Source organism: Arvicanthis niloticus, chromosome 20, assembly GCF_011762505.2.
Source record: "Arvicanthis niloticus isolate mArvNil1 chromosome 20, mArvNil1.pat.X, whole genome shotgun sequence".
Classification (NCBI taxonomy): Eukaryota; Metazoa; Chordata; class Mammalia; order Rodentia; family Muridae; genus Arvicanthis; species Arvicanthis niloticus.
The window spans coordinates 6335094-6356650 of NC_047677.1; the positions used below are offsets into that span (position 1 = coordinate 6335094).

General features: G+C 44.3%; 1 protein-coding gene across 1 annotated transcript in view; it reads right to left on the reverse strand.

The window, feature by feature from the left end:
• Dcbld1 (discoidin, CUB and LCCL domain containing 1) overlaps positions 1-21557 on the reverse strand; it is a 97159-nt gene that overhangs the window by 49011 nt on the left and 26591 nt on the right. Inside the window, exon 2 of the mRNA XM_034524830.2 lies at positions 21148-21360. Coding sequence (XP_034380721.1) covers positions 21148-21360 — 213 coding nt within the window. The remainder of the gene's footprint in view (positions 1-21147; positions 21361-21557) is intronic.

Here is a 21557-nt window from a genome sequence, read left to right on the forward strand (position 1 = left end):
TTATGGAAACTTTTCTCCAGTTCACAACTGTTCAAGTGATAGAATCATGTGCCATATACTAGAAGTTTGGTGAGTAATGGGCCAAGTTTCTTGCTGTGGCTTCATAAAACCACGATTATGAAGCATTCATACTTGCAATGACGCTGATAAATGTGTCAGTGTGGCTTACGCCTGTGATCCCAGCACGGGGAGGCTAAGGCTGAAAAATGCCATGAGCTTGAGGCCAACTTGAGTTACATGTGAATTTCAAGCCAGCCTGGGCAAGACCATGTCTTAAAACAAGCAAGCAACAACAACAAAAATAAAATAAACTTCTCCTGCTCAAGGTATAGACACACTCAATACATATAGTTATGAACACTGTATAACACTTGATAGTAGATGACTGCTACTTATCCATGTACTTACTGTTAGTATTTCTTCTAGGTGCCACTCCACAGTTACCTGGCAACAGCTAGGTCTGCCTGATTCAGTATAAAAGGGGCTGCTTGCTCCTCCTCACTCTCTTCTCTTTTACTCTCTTCCTCCTTTGTCCCTTCTCTCCCCATTTCCCTCTCTCCATGTGTTCATGGTCGGCCTCTACTCCTCTCCTACCCCACCTTCTGCTTTCTGTCTCTACTACCCCCTCAACTCCCCTCCCCACACCCTGAATAAACTTTATTCTATACTCTACTCCTCCTATGTGGCTGGTACCTTAGGGGGAAGGGACGTTTCAGCATAGGCCGGCAGAGGCACCCCCTTCCCTCACACCACGCCATACCTTCACCAAACATATCCCTGGCTTCTTTGTGTGTGTGTGTGTGTGTGTGTGTGTGTGTGTGTGTGTGTGTGTGAGAGAGAGAGAGAGAGAGAGAGAGAGAGAGAGAGAGAGAGCTCATATAGTATAAGCTGGTCTTGATCTCACTATGCAAGCAAGAATGACCTTGGAATCCTGATTCTCCTACTTCATCCCAGCCTCCCTCATATTATGGACTAAAAACCCCAGCTAAAATAAGTTAGACATTCCTTCCTTAAAAAAACAAAACCCCTCAAAAGAAACCATGTTTGTTAGGAGCCGCAGTGAGCGTGACAGCATCCGCCATTACAAGATGGCGCGGGCATCCTGTGCTCCCACAAGTAAACAACTAACTGCGCAGGTGCAAAAGGCAAAAGTGCGCCAAAGTCACTGCCCATCCCGGGGCGTATTATGGGGTGATGAGTGAACAGCCAATCAGAAGTGAACACGCCACTCTAGGGTACATATAGCAGTGCCTTTCCCGGGCTTTGGGTCTTTGGGTCTTTCCGATTCTGCTGATACAAGAATAAAGCCTCGCTGTAGTAACCACCTGAACACTGCCTCACGTGTCTCTTTCGAGGGCGAAGGGGACTCGAAAAGGGGCGCGGAACACATGTTGAAGCCAGGCATGGTGGCACATGAACCTGTAATCAGGACTCGGAAGATGGAGGCAGGAGGATAAGAAGTTCAAGGCTATCTTCAGCTACAATCACTTTGTAAACCAGAATGAGTTATTGCATGAGACCCTATCTCAGAAAACAAAACATAACAAAATGGAAGCCATGTTGAATGACTGACTTGTATCATTTTGGCTTCATTAAGTACATTCAATGTTCACAAAACAAAACTGCTCAGTGATTTCTCAGTGGAAGAAATTATCACATCCATTCTTAATTAAAGGGTTCCTAAAGTCCATTAGAATCACAGAGAAGCACGAAGCCCTATGCCCCTCTCAGCTCTAGGTCACCTCCATCTCAGAATTCTGAGTTGGAAAGTAGTAGACAGTCTGCTTCAGGACCTGAGCCATGGACTGAAAAGGGGGCAGTCCCAAGCCCCATAGTATTCATTAGAGAAGGTTTTGCATCCTGAATCAAGAGGTGGAGAAATTTGGGAAGGGAGACAGCTCTGTTCAAAAGGGCTTGAAGATCGCAACTATCTGTGGGAAAGAGGGCAGAAACTGTCCTTCATTGGGGACTTGTTTCTTCATATCTATTTCATGTGTAAAACAACCTGCATGTACGTATGTACATGACTATACACAATGTGTGCCTGGTGACTGCTTAGGAATCAGAGCCACATTCACGCTGGGAACCAAACCCAGGTCTTCTGTTGTTGGGAGCCGACTTTTAGCAGAAAGCGGCTATCAGCTTTGCAACCATCTTGAGCCATACATATACCCTGACATGAGACTTGGATTACAATAGCCTACAACAGCTGAGCACACTCTGATAACATCTTGTTTTAGATACCCAGGACTTTCATGGGTGTGTGAGATTAAAGGTGTGTGAGATTAAAGGTGTGTAACTTAAGAGTGTGACTTAGAGATGAGATTTAGAGACAAGACCTAAGGGCACGATTAAAGGCATGACCAAAAGGCATGGCTTAGAAGTGAGACATATAAAAAGAGAATAATTTGGAGTAACAGAGATTGAGTACAACTAGGAACTAAGAACTAGGAACTCAAGACTTGGGACTTGAACTAGGAAGAGAGACTGAAGAATAAACGGGATTGAAACACACTCTGTCTGGTCTCCATTCTTCGAGTCCGTCCTCACTCTCTCTCTTGCTGAACCCCGACCCTAGGACCGAAACGGCAGCTTGGGCCGGGATACAGTGGATGACAAGGGTAGAGTGGAGAGGGCCCCAACATTTTTGGTGCTCGAATGTGGGACTAGTGTGGTTCTCAACATTCTGTAAGAGCAGTAAGTACTTGTAATTGCTGAGCCATCTGTTAGGAACTGTCACATTCCAGGACCAGGTGCACCCCCATTTGACTTCAGTGATTCAGTGTCCTCAAAAGTCACTGAATTCGACACATTTCCACTATCACCAATGAATCAAGTTGTGTACTCCTTATAAAGCTCCAGCCATCACAGTCAGCCCTCATCGCCTTGTTCTGCTGAGAGGCAACCTTCTCCCCCTCTTCCCAATAAATCTCCTGCATGTGGAGTCTGTTTCATGGTTGTTAGTATTCTGTATAAACTCCACCTTCACAGTTACCTGGCAACCGCCAGGTAGGCCTGGTCCACTATAAAAGGGGCTGCTTGCCCCTTCCTCACTCTCTTACCCTCTCTCTCTTACTCTCTTACTCTTAATCTCTTACCCTCTTGCCTCTCTGTCCCCTCCCCCCTTCTCTTCCTCTCTCTCTACGTGGTCATGGCTGGCCTCTACTTCTCTTCTTTCTCTCTCTTCTTCTTCTTCCATCTTCTTCCCCCCACCTTTGCCCTATCTCCTGAATAAACCTCCCCCGCTTGGAACCGTGTGGTCTAGAGTGATCTGTTTGCTGCACTTGGACGTCTGAGATAACAACACTGGTGCATTGGACCAGGAATCGAAAACTTCAAGAACCTTCATACTGCAGGCTACTGCAGCTGCTGGCTGCTATAACCAGGCAGGACCGACGCCATGTGGCCTGCCTCTACCACTGCTGCAACCGCCTCTATGCCAGGTGGACTCCATCGCCACTGCCTGCCATCACCGACCATGTGAATTTCCACCGCTGCTGCAGACTAACTCCGGCTGCGGCCCACCACGTAGTACTCCGCCACGTGGGTTAGGCAGCCAGACAGGCCCACACAGACCTCGAGGTTCCATTTTCCTGATACCAGACTGCATAATCCTGCAAACACACGCCGACATATTGATTGGTAAGGAGATTCCAATTCTCAGGAGGAACCCTAGACGCCCAAATAAGGCCTGGCCAGCCTTCCCTGGGCTGAGAGGTGTTGGCATTTCACTGCCCCAGTCCATATGACTGGCCTCCTAGCTGAACTACTACTTAGGACATTGGCCAATGGGTGACTCCCCCTTCAAAAGCAGTTTACAGTCTCCCCCCCAACCCCCAAGCTCTTGCAGCTGCCAGGAATCTTGGTACCAGGTTGAACTGCTTTCTGAGATCTCCACGAGTTCGCCGAGGCCCCTAGATTTTTCTCGTGACACCTGATTATCTAGGCTGTTGCCTGATTTATTACCGACTTTTCTATCGGGACGCCAATATGAATAGCTTGGTAAGCCACCCCCCCCCGTAACCCAATGGGTGCTACATTGTCTTCGACTGCACCCCAGACACCCCATTGGGTTGTCTCCTTAAAAACCTCAGATATCTAAAATTAACGCCTGATTTGAGGTCTTCCAAATTGATACATCTCTGCAATGAAGTCTGGACTCGGTATCCTCTAGATAATGGTTTAAAATGGCCACCTAATGGCACACTAGGCCCAGTCATTTTAAAGGGTCTTCATACATACATACAGCAGTCTGGTAAATAGAACAATTCCCTATATCCAAGCATTCATCTACTTTCACTCTAATCCCTCCATGTGTTCTGCCTGTTCCCCACCCCAGGATTTTTTTAGCCATCCGCCACTGATCAGAGAAACCATCCACATGGTCTCAAGAAAGACTTCTTGAGCTCAGAGCTAACCCTTTTCTTCCCTGACCCTCGTTCTAGAACTCCTCTTGGGTGAGACACTTTCCCTCTCCCCTTGAGACAGTTTCTTGATCGCAGCTGAGTACCCCAGGTCCAGCCTGGACAGACTGTTCTCTCTTTCAGGAGCACTGGCTCCAAGCTCTAGTTCCTAGAGTGTCTCCCCTAGGGGTCAGTCCACCGCCTGCTAACGTAGGCCTCTTCTCCTGCTCCTCCGTCATTTGAGGCCGGCTGTGACCATTTAGTTCAGCCAGTTTGCCTGAAAAGCAGCGGGTGCAGGACCCTGCTTGCTCCCTTCCCTACCTTGCCTCCTCCTGTCATTTGTGGCCAGCTGCAGCCATTTAGTTCAGCTGGTTCGCCTGAAGCAGCGGGTCCGGGACCTGGCTTGCTCCCTTCCCCTCTGTGTTCCTTAGTTCTGCTCTGGGTCTACTCCTTACATTCTGCCAGGGACCCTCTCTGAGATTTGTTTCCCCATGTGTGTAACCACCTGTGCAAAGGGCTTGGCTGCCCGCACATTCGAGGGAGTCTCTCTCTCTCTCTCTCTCTCTCTCTCTCTCTCTCTCTCTCTCTCTCTGCCCGGGACCTGTAAAGTGAGTGTTAGCGGTGCCTTCCGCCACAAGAACAGCTAACATGAACGTTGCTGTGATATGGAACTTGTGCCTGCTTTTCCTTGCCCACTACAGACTCTTTAGCCGCCAGAGGCACTGGGCAGTGACTTCCAGCTGCTAGTAGGAAGTCCCGCCCTGCCACCACAGCAGGACCTGACCTGCAGCACCAGTAGCCCACAGCCCCGACCCACCAGCAGTATGATTCTATGCTACTGTTGCCAGCTTTTTTGTTCTGGTCCTAGCCAAATGTTTCTTTGCTGATACAAGAATGTGCTTTTCTCTACCTACACAACCTGCCAAAGTTACTTAAGACTCTTTCCTACCCTGTCTTAATAGATTTTTTACTACTGCTATTAAATTCTATTCAGTTACAATTAATCCTTATTGGCTCTCAATCTTGTCAGAAGTCTGCTAATAATATATTTAAGTTTATAGCCGACAGAATTCCCAAAGCCTCTAACAGTTGACCCAAGATGGTTTCAGAAGACTTGGACACCTAGAAGATACAGCCTGGATTGCATGCGATGATACAGTCACTAACAAATGCAGTGGGCTAAACTGGATGCTCTGATTCAAATGACTTAGCTAAACTAAGGTAAGTAATTTTTCATGTCATGCGTATCCATTCCACAGAGAAAAAGCCCTGTGTCTTCTGCACTTAGAAGCCAAACTGACTTCACCCAAGAGACTATGGAGACCACGGGAACTGTTGGCTAGTGGACTCTGTCATTTTTTAAAATAATATATAACTGGTAGATTATTGTTTACTCTTCGACTTCTGACTACATTGACAGCTAAGCTTTCACAGATATTATCTGTTACCTCATTACCTAAACTCAGTTGCCATCAATTAAATGCTTCATATTTTCTCTTCTTGCTATGCCACTGTCCTAATATTATCTGAGTTTGTATAACTCTACCTCTAATAAAACATTCCACTATACTATCCAACAAAGGTTCATCTTAAAGACTGCTCGTGTTATTAACTCATGCTGTTATCTCTTTTGTAAACTTACAAGCTACAGGAAACCCACTCAGATCTACCTCTCATGGACCAAATAGATGCCATTCAGATAAGTACACCTGCCTAAATTTCCCACTTACTACCTATTCCAAAGGGTGGGATCCCTCCGGATTTCAAGTGTATATCTTAGAAAAAATTTTCTTTCCCCCAAATGTACTTAATCTTATTCCCTACATCTTGTCAAGTCCAGGCACATCCAGAACAGCTCCAGAGAAGCAACCTCTAGATGCTCCATCTCCTGTCACACACACACAGATGCTTCTACTGGACCTGTTCCTTCTGACCTATTCTCATATGGGCTCCATAGACCTTGAACAGCAGGAAACAGCCAACTCTCCTACGACCGGACAAACATCCCCCATACCCATTCTTCTAGGTTCCCCCTAGGGACACGTCGCCCCCAATGCCAGCAGGAAGTAGCCAGATATCACAACAACCCTATTCCTGCTTCACTGTCACCTCTTTCTAATTTTTCTTTTTTAATTAGACCAAAATGGGGGAATGTTAGTATTCTGTCTAAACTCCACTTCACAGTTACCTGGCAACCGCCAGGTAGGCTTGGTCCACTATAAAAGGGGCTGCTTGCCCCCTCCTCACTCTCTCAATCTCTTATTCTCTTACCCTCTTGCCTCTCTGTCTCCTCACCACTTCTCTTCCTCTCTCTCCACGTGGTCATGACCAGCCTCTACTTCTCTTCTTCCTCTTCTTCTCTTCTTCTCCTCCTCCTCTTCTTCTTCTTCTTCTTCTTCTTCTTCTTCTTCTTCTTCTTCTTCTTCTTCTTCTTCTTCTTCTTCTTCTTCTTCTTCTTCTTCTTTCTCTCTCTCTCTCTCTCTCTCTCTCTCTCTCTGTCTCTCTCTCTCTCTCTCTCTCTCTCTCTCTGTCTCTCTCTCTCTCTCTCCATGGGCCCACTGAGACATCCCCTTCCCCATACCTCTCCACACACCCACAGAACATAATCTCTTTATCTCTTTATCTTTTTATAAACACTTCAATGGTATGATGTTGATGGCGTTCCTAGGCCTCAAAAACTCTAATACCATCTCTCCAGCCCCTCAGTCAGGGACTTTAAAAAACATCATCTCCTGCCAAACAACACTCAGACACTTTGACTTGACTCTGTGCTGGTGCCCCCTTCTGTGGCCAAGTTCAACAAACGTTTTGCTTTTGCACATCGTTTAAATTCATCATTATTACAGAGTGAGGGAAGAGTCTTGTTTCTCACATCCAAGCATGGCCCTGCTGTTAAGTGTTGTTTGCCTGATCTTCACTGAGTAGTTTCCACTTGATTTTTGAGAGGAGGTTCTCCTATACTTAAGCATTTGAAAAAGTAAAATTTTTACTGTCAACTCAAATGAGAGCTCAAGAGCTCTTAATTTTGACCATCTTATTATACCACATAATTTTGACTGTGCTGGTTTTACTCTGTCTCAGGCAGTGTTCTTTGACTGGCAAAGTTGTTTCCATTTCAAAGTCAGGCTGAGCCCCACATTTCTAATTTCTAATTTCTAATTCTAAATTCTAATTTAGAATTCGGGCACACACTTTCTAAGGAGGTCTGGTTCTTGGCCAGCAGTGTTGTGCATGAAACCCAGCATCTAAGTCTTTCTTTGTTACTGCCTGCTTCCTCCCTTCTTCCTCCCTCTCTCTTTTTCCTTCTGAGTCTAGGTCTCATGTAGGGCAGTCTGGCCTACAACTTATTCTGTAGCTAAGGAAGCTGTAAAACTTCCTGCCTCCACATCCCCAGTGCAAGTACTGATGTTACAAGTGCGCTTGTCCAGACCCAGTCCAGGGATGCTAAGCAAGCATTTTAACAACCAAAACACCTTCCCAGCCCTGTAACCTCTACTCTTATCTGTGTGTCAAGTTCCAGCTTACAATTCAATCACAAATCTCCAAGTGACTGGAGATTAATTAGGTTGGCAGAAAAAAACAGGGAAGAAATCATTTTTACTTCCCGTAAGTAATTGGCAGCCCTGAATCAAGGGAAGAGCTATTTAGTGATACTAAAAAGTACAACATTGTAGCATCTGTCAGCAGATTTGAAACCAAGTCCTCACAGACCAGCACAGCAGGAGCTTCCTATCTTTAGTGCATCCCCCGTCTGCTACATCCGCAGCTGGAAAGGAAACCCTTTATTTCTGCGCATGAATAAAACAAAGCTGTGCTATCAACTGCCTGCTGCAGGCCAACCTGGAATCCGTGCTTTGGCCATCTGGGCAGCAGTTCATGTCTCTTCTCCATAGACTGTTCTGCCCTTGCATTGCAAGGCAATGAGTGCAGAACTACAAACAATCCCAGGTTGTTTCTGGTGGGTATGTGTTTTGATTTTGGAGTTAAATGACTAAGTTGCTAGCTATCTTTTGGGTGAAAGGGTCCCCTGAACAACATTAAGAAAGCAGCCCCTTCCTTACTTTCCCCCCCTTTGAGACTTGTCACAAATTAAAAGGAACAAGAGAAATGCCTCTCCAAACCCCACATTAGCCACACAAAGCCACTTCTGAACTACATATATAATTTTCAGGACAGATAAGAACATGCCAGGTGGGGCTCAGTGGCCTGCCTTGGGAACGACACTAGCAGGGCTAGCCACTTGGCACACTGTCAGCTGTCAAGAAAGTGGTACCCAGCATGGTCCAGCTTTGTGCTAAAAGGGCATGCTGATGAGACAATGACAATCACCAGAGATACTGAGGCTGCACTTAAGATTTCTGCCTATTCCTCATCTTGGTTTTCAATGCAATGAAATGGTAGGGTTTGCCCAGGCTCCTTAATTGCAGCAAGGTCATTGTACAAAATTATAGAATTTTCAGAGCCATTTTCTTTGAAAAAGGAGAATTAGCATGAAAAAAGAGACAGTCCAGGGTTGTGCCATTAAAACCATAGTCACGGAACAATATAAGCGGTGCCCCTGGTGAAATTTTGGTCTCTGGTTCTCAGACAAAAATCAGTTAACACATAACAAATGGAGCCAAAGAGATTCCTAGACAAAGGCACAGCTTTCCTTGGGGTTCAGGGACACAAAGTGAAGACTTGCCACCCAGGTCAGCACAGCGCCCTACCAAGCCATCCAATTGAATGGCAATTAAATCAGTGTTTCCAGGGAAGTAGCTTTTCCTTCCTGGAGGCTACGGTTATGTTAATGAATACCATAGGGAGACATTTAGGCAAATCCAGCCTTTCATATGCTGAAAATTCCTTTCAAGGTTCTGTGGTTTTAACTTCCAAAAGCTTAAGAATTTTACTATTTACTCCCTTGGGTCTGAGAGGAGAACTATTTGTAAAACAAATATTTTACTACTTGTAAAAGCTTCTGAGTTTTTGTTTTCTCTCTTTAGAATTAAAAACAAAACCTAAGAATCATAATGACAAGATGCTACTGCAGTGTGCTAAATACCTACCATCCATGAAACTTAGAAGAAATCTGATGTGAAAAACAATAACAACAACAACAACAAACAAACAAACCAAAAAAAACCCCCATAGCTGCTACCTTTTCCATTTATCTTGTTTTTAGTGTGGTATAAACATTAACAGTTAGTGTAAAAGTACTTGTAAGTTATTGACAATGGTTAAAAATATATGTTGGGGGTGGAGATACAGGAAATGGAGTCCTGATTTCCGATGGCTCAAAACACAGAGCAAAACAGGAATCCTCCAACTGACTGTTTACTTCCACCACAGACCACCCTGGCTTCTTTCTCAGAGGAATCCTACTGGCAAGCTCTGTGACTCATTTCTCAAGCAACCTCTGTTTGGTCCCAGGATGCTTGAATGTGGAGAGTCCCGTTGAAGTGCCTGTTTCCTCCAGCAAGAGACACACATGAGTCACAAGCTTGGGGTGTAACACACAAGGCAAGAGCTCAGATGACCTTTGTCACACTGCACTGGGATGGTGTGGTGCTTAAGGAAAAGCCCACTTCTGGAGTCAAATGTTCACTTGAATCCTAAGTGCCAGGTGAACGTTAAGCAAGTTCCTTGGCCTCCTTGAGCTTCCTTATGCACAGTGGCTAGTAACAGAATCCATGTAATAGACTTACTCAGAGGAGAGAATCGGGAACAAGCAGGTTCTAAGTCCTGTACACACAGATAAGTGTTGGGTCACATGTATCTCCAATCCTGTTTCATAGATTTCCACACTTAAATGGAAAGCCAAGCTGTTAAGTTTCAAACAGAGATACGCTGCTGAGGTGCCTATTTAATATCTCAAAATTTGAGTTCTCTCTGTCTCTCCCCTTCTGTCCATCCATCTCTGTCTCTCTATCTTCAAGGAGACTCCTCTGGCCTCGTCCTCTGAGACTGTCGAACTGTTCCCGAATAATCCTGCTTTTATATTTTTAATTTGGCTTGAATTGACCTATTACGTTGGTGGAAAAACCTATTACAAGCTTCCCTTAAATGAAGATATCTGCAGACAGTAAAGTCCCGATGTGATTCCTCCTTTGGTGTGAATGCAGTGACATTCACGTTTCTCTTCCGTAAGAAGTCAGCTTTAGATATCTGCTGAGAAATAAAACTACATTTGACACTGTTTGAGCATCTGAAATGGCAGGGCTATAGTAACACTCAAGGATAAGGGAGGATGAGTAAAGGTGAAACAATTGTCCAAGGCTGAAATAGGAGTTCTGCTACAGCACGGGGGAACTGGAGCTGCCGGACGGCAGAGATCTTTCTAGAACAGGTGATCTCTGACTAGGAACCTGATATATGAAAGGTGAGAGAGAGAGAGAAAGAGTGTGTGTGTGTGCTGCGTGAGTTTGTGAAGGAACAGGAGAGCCAGGGGAAGAGATATCAACACATAGAAAGCTGTACGAAGTGTTAGAGTATCTTGGTTATGAAATGCGACTCCTGAGTTTGAGAATGACCTGGCTGGTCACAGGAGAGTCTTGGCTTGGCAAGCAATTTTAGGAAGGACAGACTGCAGGAGACAGCCCCACACCCTGCAACAAGTTCCTCATTCCCAAACCCCTAACCTTGCCCCAATAAAGGGTCCCAGCTAGCTTTCTACCTAGGCAGATCCTTAAGTTTCCGGAAACCTCCACCCGACACCCCCTCCCCTTCCCTTGCTGCCCCTTCCTATGTCTTCTAGTAATCACAGTCTTGTCTGTTGAAGGTCAGACTCTTGTATCTTTTTCAGCCTTGTCTTGTCTCTTTACACTGCCTCAGAAATCTAACCGGATGCAGTTAGAGGAACAAACATAGGCCTAGAGATAGGGGTGGGGTTTAGAGGTAAGGCTATCTAGAAGACTGTCGAGTAAAAGCCTGAATTCCACACTACCATGTTTCTGCAGATGCTAGGACACAATGATTGGTTGATAGACTGATTGATTGATTTTTAGGTTTTGAGACAGGGTTTCTGTGTAGCCCAGGCTGTCCTGGAACTCAGAGATCTACTTGCCTCTGCCTCCCAAGTGTTGCCATTAAAGGTGTGTGCCACCATGCCCTACACAAAACATAACAATTTTTAAGATAAAAAAAATTATGACAATATTTAACACTATTTAAATGGCCTAGAAAACAGTGAAAGTTGGCAAGGAAAGAGGAGAGTCAATTAGTTTTTCAAGAAGTACAGGTTGATTCTCCCTTAAGTGCTTGGGACCAAGTGTCTGAGTCTAAGGCATCTGCATCCTAGTATTTGTATGGGGTTTACCAGCTTAGCATTCCTAATGGCAAACCCAGAAGCTAAAGAGCTCTGAAATCCAAAACATTTTAGAATCTTTTGTTTACCTATATGTGTATGGGTACGCATGTGTACAAGTACATTCTCACCCCTTGATGGCTCTCTACCATATATGGTGAGCTCATCTCTCACCTGAACCCAGACCTGATGGATTCAGAGAGTTTAGGTAGCCAATCTGCTCCAAGGGATTCCCCAACCCTGCCTCCTGTGTATGGGCTGCAATACATTAAACCTGGCATTTCCATTTCCATTTGGGGATCAGACCTGTGGCTCTGCGGCCACAGTGTACCTGCTGAGCCATCACCTCCTCATTCCCTCCTACTCCATCCCTCTGTGTCATATCGGGGAACAAGAAGTTCCTGAAGTGCAGAATTCGGGATACAGATTTTGATTGGGTTGCTCACTCCACCTGTATGTTTCAAGGTAAATGTATTCATTCCCAGAACTGGCTCTGCTATCTGAATTGAGTCTCTACTGTTTCATAAGCATAAATAAATATAGGATGAGCTGTTTTTCTAAAGCCTTCTTCTTAAAAACCTTCTTCCCCTTCCATCTCCACAGTTCTATTTGAATAACAACACATACTGGTTATTGAAAGAAACTTTGTGTGAAACGCCCCAGAATTGGTACAGTTTTGAGTAGGAAAAAAAAAAGTCCCAATTGGAAAAGACATTGAAAGGGGAGGCAAAGAAAGGTGATGCTGACATCATAAATCACATGTCTGAAACACATGCCGCTCACAGACCCAAATGTTGAAAAATGCTATAAAGATGTCTTCTAATGATTACAATCTATTGATTTAATTTTTCCATTTACTTGCTTTTTGAGGCATGGTTTTGTAGTCCAGAATGGCCTCAATCTTCCTTTGTAGCTAGCTGAGGATGACCTTGAACTCTAAGTCGCCTGCCTCTATTTCAAGTCCTAGGATTAAGAGCATGCACAAGCCGGGCAGTGGTGGCGCACGCCTTTTATCCCAGCACTTGGGAGGCAGAGGCAGGCGGATTTCTGAGTTTGAGGCCACCCTGGTCTACAGAGTTAGTTCCAGGACAGCCAGGGCTGCACAGAAAAACCCTGTCTCGAAAAACCAAAAAAAGAGCATGCACAAGTCACCAAGCCAAAGAGTACCATGCCAGGTATGGTGGCTGTTGAATGTAATTAAAGAACTTGAGAGACTGAGGCAGTAGGATTGCTGCAAGTTCAAAACCAGCTAGGGCTACACAGTTAATTCCAGGCTAGCTTAAGTTAGAGTGAGACTCTGTCTCAAGACAGATGGTTAAAAATGCAGTATCTGAATTTAATCACAAGGGACATCAAAGCAACCTAAACTCACAGGCACTGTACAAAATAACTGGGTAGCACTAGTCAAACTGCACAAAAGACAAACACAGGCCGAGGAACTATTCTTGATTATAGGAGACCAAGGAGCCGCAGCAGCTAAATGCTCCCCAGTCCAGATGAGAAAGAGAACATTATCCATCATTCTTCCTTCCTTCCTCTTCAGACAGTGTCACTATGTAAGTCTGGCTGTAACTGGCATGAAGACCAGGCTGTCTTGATTTTTTTGATTCCAGCTGATTCTTCAGCACAGTATCGGTCCATCCAGCAAAGCAAACCACTTTAGTGGTTGTGGTCTCTCAACTCACAGATCAAATTTACAGAGCTCTGCCTTGTCCCTGCTTCTGAGTGCTGGGATTAAGTACATTTTGTCTTAACTGTTGCAGTTTTTACTATTTCAAAGGCATTTGAAAGGGTCATTCTCTTAACACAGCGACACACACACACAGTACTGTGATAGTTTGGTAGTTTGTCAATTTGACACAGCCACAGTTATCTAAGAAGCCGGAATCATTTCTCAGATAGAAAAAAATGTCAACATAAAACTGACTTGTAGAAGCCTGGCAGTGGTGTTACATGCTTTAATCCCAGCACTTGAGAGGCAAAGACAGGAGGACCTCTGAGTTCAAGGCCAGCATGGTCTACAAAGCAAGTTCCAGGACAGTCAAGGCTACACAGAGAAACACAATCTCGAAAACAACTACAACAAAAACTGACTTGTAGAAAATTCTGTGAGGACATTTCCTTAATTAGTAGTTGATGTGTAAGGACCAACCCAGTTCATTTTCAATGGCGACACCCATGGCCAGATGGTCCTGTTGAGTATAAAAAAATTAGGCTGAGCAAGCCAGTTCCTGCCGTGGGTTCCTGCCCTGACACGAGTGACGGAGTGTGACCTGAGAGTTGTAAGCTGAAATAAACCCTTTTCTCCTCTGTGGCAGAAATTTCCCTGTCCAATCTATTTACAGGGGGAGGACTGTGATTGGACAGGGGAAAGGGAGGCGGAGCTAAGGGTAGCAGAGAGGGAGACATAAGGGAGAGCAAAGAAAGTGAAATGGAGGCAGACGTGAACCTGTTTGGCTTTAGTAGTCTCAGGTAGTTATGTATATCAAAAGTTAGGATAATTGGGATAACTTGTCTAAATTGGGTGGACATCTTGTGTATTGAATTTTTATTGACATATTAAATCCATTGGTTAAGTTATAAGCATTAAGAGTTTTGATTTACCGGGTGATGGGTGTGGTGGTTGATCACGGGGTGGCCAATCATGGCGTGGGGCCAGCATGGCTGTGAGGGAAGCTCTGGGACTCCGGCCCTGCCGGAGAGCCTGCCAAGATGAGGACACCCGGCTGGGGTAGGGCAGCCCAGTGATGCCAGCATTAGTGAGGGAACGTGACAGCTAAGCTGGGAGCCAGCCACATGCTTCTTTTCTAATACCTCCCGCTACATTCCCTAAGCTGCTTTCGGTCATTTTCTTTTTTAAATCATATCAACAGAAAGCCTAATTGCTGCGACAGACCAACCATGTTTTAGGGAGGACTATGGAAGAACTTCAGAACATTGGGTTGGAAAAGCCATTGAGTCTTCATAGCTTAATGAGCTTAGAAGACAAGACTATTGAGAGTCTTCTATTGAGAGACAAGACTATGTAGACGATGGAGACCTGGCTTGTGAAGTTTCAGAAGTAAGTTTGAAAGTACTTCGAAGATCCTTATCATGGCCGCTTGATACTAAATTAATAATCTGTGGTTCTGGTCGGCAGGGATGAAAGAGCTGGTTGTGATTAACGAGAGACCACAACCACTAAGTGAAACTTTGCTTTGCCTGGATAATCGGTACTGATCAGCTGGTGCTGAAGAATCAGCTGGGATTAAGAAATCTTTGGGTAATGTTTCCTCTAGGCAACAACACAGAAGCTGAGGTCCAGAAGCAGCTATGACTGTACTTTGTGCTGGCAGCTTAACGTCTAAGGTGTAGAGAGGTGGTACTGGTTTTAAAGGCATGAGGGAACAGTGAAATTGAGGCTTGGCATCAGATGGCAGGATAAGAGTTCCCAAAGTCTCCAGACTCCAGGAGACGCTATTAGTGAAGGTACAGTCCAATTGCAAGAGAGACCCAGAATTTGAGATGCCAGTAGCATGGGATTCATCATAGGAACAGAAGAACATAAAGAAGGCCAGCTGTGGAGTAGTTTCAGCCGGAGTCTAGGAGATAAGCTGTGTATGCTGCTGAGAGTGGGGCAGGAGAAGTGGCCTTCGAAGACAGTGATTGCGTGGCAGGCATCAAGTACCAAGCACTTTCCTCTTTTCACTGTTGAAATTTGGTTTTGCTTTGATTTGATTGTGACTGTGAACTCTTGAAATAAGGGTATTTAACCTAGTTTTTATTTGTTTTATATGAATGTAAAGAGAATTTTGGTTTCTTTAAAGAACATACAAATAAGAATGTTTTCATTTTAATCCCAGGTGTAGGATATGGGACTGCTTCAGATTGTCCAGAAGAATTGACTTAGAAGGGGTGTGATTTGCACAGCTAATTGTGTGTTGTTTGGAATTCTGAGAGCTTTTTACAGGGTATATAAATGCTAGGGTCCCAGAGGTGGTGTGTGAGGGGGTGTTGTTAGATGTTGTTGGTCTGTGGGTCCAAGTCCACTCCCCTGCTAAGTAAGACCCCACTCTTGGGTGAGGTCTGTATTCTGGGAGTTTGACTGTGCTTATTCCATGCTGCAGCTGGGGAGGGTGTTGGGCCATATAAAAATGCCAAGACATCGCTCTTGGGGTGGGAAAGTGCAGTCTTAGGTGTGGGAAAGCTGGAGTTGGTTTGGGGGTCCCAAGGCCTGCTACGAAGCTGAGGCCATGGGTTTCTCAGACTCTCAGACATCCAGGTGCTGCTGGAGTCAAGGAAGAGCAGAGAGTAGGGTTAGAGACTGAAGGCTGGGGACAGCGGCTAGCCGGGAGTTGGGGGGAGGGGTGCAGAAAGCCGAGCTCTGGCTTGTCCTATTGGCATTGTCCTTAGCTTGGCAGAGGCAGGCTTGGTGGCAGTTGTGGCTGGGAGCACAGTGAGGTCTTCTATGGGAGAATTAAGCATCGGCTCAGTAGCTGAATGCCTTCTCCATGGCTCCCCATGGCAGATTTTGATGGAGACAGTCCATGGTTCCAAACAGTTAATTGGTTGTTCATGGCAGAAAATGGATGCATAATGTATCCTATCCACTTCTCATGGTGGACCTGAGATTAAATACCTTTTGTAGAGAGGACTGTCTGGGAAGGGAAGCTTATTGGCTAAGCCCTCTGGGCCTCCAGGTACCTCATTAGCACAGAGAACTCTGTTTTGGGTCTATATGACCATAGCACATGTTTCTTTTATGTGAGGATCATGGTGCGTGATCCAAGTCAGGATCTGGCAGGGAGCAGGGAGTCGCCTAAGTCTCAGGTGTGTGCCCGCCGAGTCTCCGGGTCTCAACCTGCTCTACCTTAGCAAACTTCCTGGCATGATTTTACATCCCACATCAGTCAAGGTTTGTAAAGTAGTCATGTGCAAAGAAACAAGAAGATACCCTGAAGGCAGAGATCAAGCTTGCCCCAAGGAACTTGATGTCTTTCATCAGCAGGAAGCAGTCAAATGATGTCACCGGCCTTTCCAACTCCTGACTTTATTCAGGAATCTCTTTTCTTTCTTTCTTTCTTTCTTTCTTTCTTTCTTTCTTTCTTTCTTTCTTTTTTTTTTTTTATCATTTTTATTTCTCTTACCTAGTGTTAAAGGATTGAAAGGGTGGAAGAAAAAGTGTATATTTGTGTACCATGTACACACCTGGTGGGGCCTGAAGAGGCCAAAAAAAAGGAGTCAGATCTCCTGGAACTAGAATTACAGATGGTTGTGAACCGCTCTGTGGCTTCTGGGAATTCAACCCATGTCATCTGGAAGAACAATCAGTGCTCTTAACTGAGACTTCTTTCCTGCACCAGACTTTGGATATTTTAGAGAGACTTTGAACTTTTAAAGAGACTTTGAATATAGTCAACTTTTAAAGTATTTATATTTTTAAAGACTGTGGGACTTTTAAACATTGGAATGCTTTATATTATTAGGAACAAATGGGAAGAGAAAGGTTATAACCAAACAGTGATGTGTTTGTGTGTCAGGGTGAAAGGGGGACAGTTGTTCTGGTTAGTTTTTTGTTTTGTTTTGCCAACTTGACTGTGGTGGTTTGAATATGCTCCGCCCACGTGAAGTGGCACTATTAGGATTGGTGGCCTTGTTGGAGGAAGTGCATCACTGTGCTTTGAAGCTCCACCCAGTGGGAAAGTGACTCTCCTCCTAGCTGCATGGGCGAAAGTTTGTTCCTGGATGAAGATGTAGAATTCTCAGCTCCTTCAGCATCATGCCTGCCCAGACACTGCTGTGCTTCCAGCCATGATAATGGATTGAACCTCAGAACTCGTAAGCTAGCCCCAATTAAATGTTGTCCTTCATAAGAGCTGCCTTGGACATGGTGTCCATTCACAGCAATGAAACCCAACTAAAACACTGACAGAAGCTATAATCATTTGAGAAGAACCACAACTGAGAAAATGCCTCCATAAAACTGGTGTGTAAGGAAGTCTATGGGGATTTTCCTTCATTAATGATTGATGTAGGGGCCCAGCCTACTGTGGGTGGTACCACCTCTGCCTGTGTGGTCCTGGGCTATATAAAATAGCAGTCTGAGCAAGTTGTGCAGAACAAGCATTCCTTCCCGGCCTTTCTGCTTCAACTCTTGCCTTGAGTTCCTGCCCTGACTTCCCTGAGTGAGGAAATGTGATCTAAGAGTTATAAGCACAAATAAACCTTGTCCTTCCCAAGTTTGCTTTTTGGCCATGGTGTTTTATCACAGCAATAGAAACCCAAATGAAGACAAATATCTTCTAACTGACGAATGAACTGGAGAATCAGCCATAGTCATAACACACAACAAGCACCACCCCATCTTGTCTGCATAGGCCTTTTTACAGCAACCATCTCCAGTGTGTATTTGTAAAATTCCTATAAAATGGATGGAGGAGGTGGTATTCATATTTATTGAGAGCTCATTTTGTTGCAAAGAACATGGTGGCCCCCCCCACTGTTTGTGTGTGTTGCATTCCTGAGTGTAAGAGAGTTTAAAGAAGCCAGAGGTTGATGTTGAGATGTCTTTCCTTTTCTTATACCTTCCTTTGAGACAGAGCCTGAACCTGAAGTTCATTGAGTTATACTAAGTGACCATCAAGTTCCAGGACCACTGTCTCCACCATACTGGGGTTACAGGCACTTGCCTCCATGCCTGCCTTTTACATGGGTTCTGGGTATCCAAACTCAGGCCTATAAACTGCTTGTGCAGCAATTACTTTAACTACCAAGCCACCTCCCCAACCTCCTCAAAAATGTTAAAAATGCCCAAAGTATGATTCAAGCAATGAACCATCAAAAGTTAACTGGCCACTAATGAAACCTGTCCAGCTTAAGCACATTCACAATAGCTAACATGAGCACATCCCAAGAATGTGGACTCTTGGCATAGCTGGCCAATACTCATGCCAGAAAATGTTACTCTTTTTCAAAACATTAACCCTACATTTCAAAATACCAACAACTCTAAGTCATAATATCCATTACCAGTGGGTTTTTAACAATTAGTTGGTTAATGAAAAGTACTGAACTGTTTGAACTCAAAGAACCCAGCTGTTTCAGTCACATACGAAACTGCTAGAGGTGACATCTTTCAGAACTGCAGGAGTCATTCCAGAACTTGTGGTCCCTACTGAATGCACTTCTGTGGCCATTCTCTAACATAGCTACAGGTCTCTGGGACCCTGTGGCCACACAGCTGCTGAAGCCCCAAACCTTCCCAGGGATGGAGCAACTGGACACAGAACTGGCCCCTGCCAAGGCTCAGGTTACAGGAGGACAAAGTGTTTCTGCCTTCTCTTTCTGCATTCCCAGTGGAAGTTCAAACTGACCCGGGGTCTATTTTAACTCAGTTAAAGCATATGCCGGGCTAGTGGTTTCCGTCAAAGAAAATCTTTAAAGCAGCCACAAAAGAAGAACACTGAACATTGATAAACATGTTGTCTTAACATCGCTAACTAAATTACTACTTATCCCTTGTGTTTGAGAAAAATCGCTGCACAGCATGCTAATGGGGTGGTCCAGCTCAGAAGCCAGGGCTCATGCAGCACAAGGCAGCCTTGAATTGAGTATGTACTGAAGGATGGCCTGACCCTATTGCCTCCACCTCCCAAGTGCTAGATTACAGACCTGTGCTGCTTTATCCCCATCCCCCACCTCCCATTCACTGGCTTTGTTTGAATGACAGAGGGAAGAGCAACAGATATCTGTGTCTTTCAGCCACAAAAATATAGAAACAAATTCTTCCCTCAGTCCTTAATAATCTAGGCATGTAGTCCCTATCATGCTACCAAATCTCAGTGTGAATTCATTTATCTGTCGAATAGGAAATTAATAAGAGTTACCCAAGGATTCATGTGTGCATCGTAGAAAATGAGTCAGGGCCACTTATACCCAACACATTGAATATGCCCATTTTAATGAACACAAATCCTGTTTGTAAAAGACAAATACAACTTTATAAAGAAAAATAAACTTTAAAGAGTAATAATTATCTTTTATCACTATGCCAAACCAGAATTCAGTACCCATTTCTCAGTAAAGAACCCACATCTTTAAAAATTCAAAAAACCTAGGGTTGGAGATGTAGTTCAGTTGGCAGAGTGCTTATCCAGCATGCATGATCTCTAGCACCAAATAACTCAGGGATGGTGGTTCATGCCTATCACCCCAGTGCTCCATAGCCAATGAAATGGATGGATTATCCTTGGCTATAATAAATTAAAGACCAGCCTGGACTACAGGAAATTCTGCTTCCAAACAAAACAAAACAAAACAAAACAAAACAAAAACAAAAACAAAAAACAAAAAACAAAACAACAACAACAAAAAACCCAAAGAATCTAAACATATAGATGAAAAGATTTGTTCAAGATTTTTTCTTTGGTTTCCAATTATCTAACTGCAAGGTGTCTTCTGGGGCTTAGGATCAAAAGGCCACCATGATGGTGGATTAGATACTTTGCTGTTGCCGTGATTGCTGACAGAAGCAACTTAAAGGAGAAAGGGTTCCTTTTCCCTCACAGTTCAAGCTAAGTCTAGTTGCAGGCAGCTGGTCACATTGCATCCACAGTCTGGAATCAGACAGTGATAAATGCTCACACTTTAAAAAAAAAAAAAAAAAAAAAAATTCAGTGTGTAGTTTGGTAAATTTTCCCACCTCAAGGAATTTTCATGCCCAGAAAATTTGTCACCATATTGATTCCATATTCTGTAAAAGTTGACCATCAATATTAACCACCAAAGATGATTATCTCAGGCATAACCAGAGTACTATAGCACAAGAAACTGATTTTCAAAGGTTATTTAGGAAAATTCCCTTTATGCAGTTGTCCCTTCTCCTGAAAACTGACTTAAGTCTTAGGTGAGCGTTCTTCCCTAACTTCCTCTGTGTCTCTGCTCAGATGTTTCCATACTGGAAGGACCCACCTGACTACCCCATTGATATTATCATAAAACAGGTTCCTCCTGCTATAGGATTCCTTCCTTTTTGTTCTCACTACCTGTCACATTATAAATGTGTCTTTTCCCCAGGAGTAATCTCCATGACAGGAATTGTTTGTTCACAGAATATAACTCAGCTTCACAGAATGTCTAAACCACAGTTGCTACAAGTTAAGTACTGGCCAAGTAAAGGAATGTGTATGTTTTAGTCAAACATCACATTTCTGATTCAGTTTCCTGCAAGAGAGAAATTTAAATGAATCTCCTGAGACACATGGGGCAGACATATAATATCTCCTTTACTGTTTCAGCTTTCCAAGCAAGTGCATCTATGTTAGCCTGCATGCAAGTTACCCTGAGAGTTTACACAAATCAAGGTTCTCTTACAGATCCCCAGGCTATGCTCCTAACCCAACACACTGCCTGCCTTTCTCCCATCTCACTTTCTCTCATTCAGATCTTACATGTTTACAGATCCCAACACCCCTTCCTTACCATACTGATCTGTTGCACTGCTGAAGAGGAGATAGTCGGAAGTGCAGGTCTTGGACTCAATGTTCAAATCTCCCAATCTCAGAATCAGTCTTTTCCCCTTCGGGACTGTGATGATCTTTTCGCACACAGTATGATTGGGGTAAGTTCCTGGATAATTCTTAGATGTTATTGTGCCACTGTCCTGAGAGGTCACTATGTGCCCACAGCCATCACCTGGTAAAGAAGAAAGAACACAAGATGTAATTGGTTCCTACCAAGAGCAGGACTCTTCTACACTCTTCAACTTGAAACTTCTTCACTTTGTTTTTTGTTGTTGTTGTTGTTGTTGTTTTGTTTTCGTTTTCCTGAGAAAAGGAAGGGCTAAACAACAAAGCCTGTGCATGAATCATGCACTGTATCTCATTTCAAGA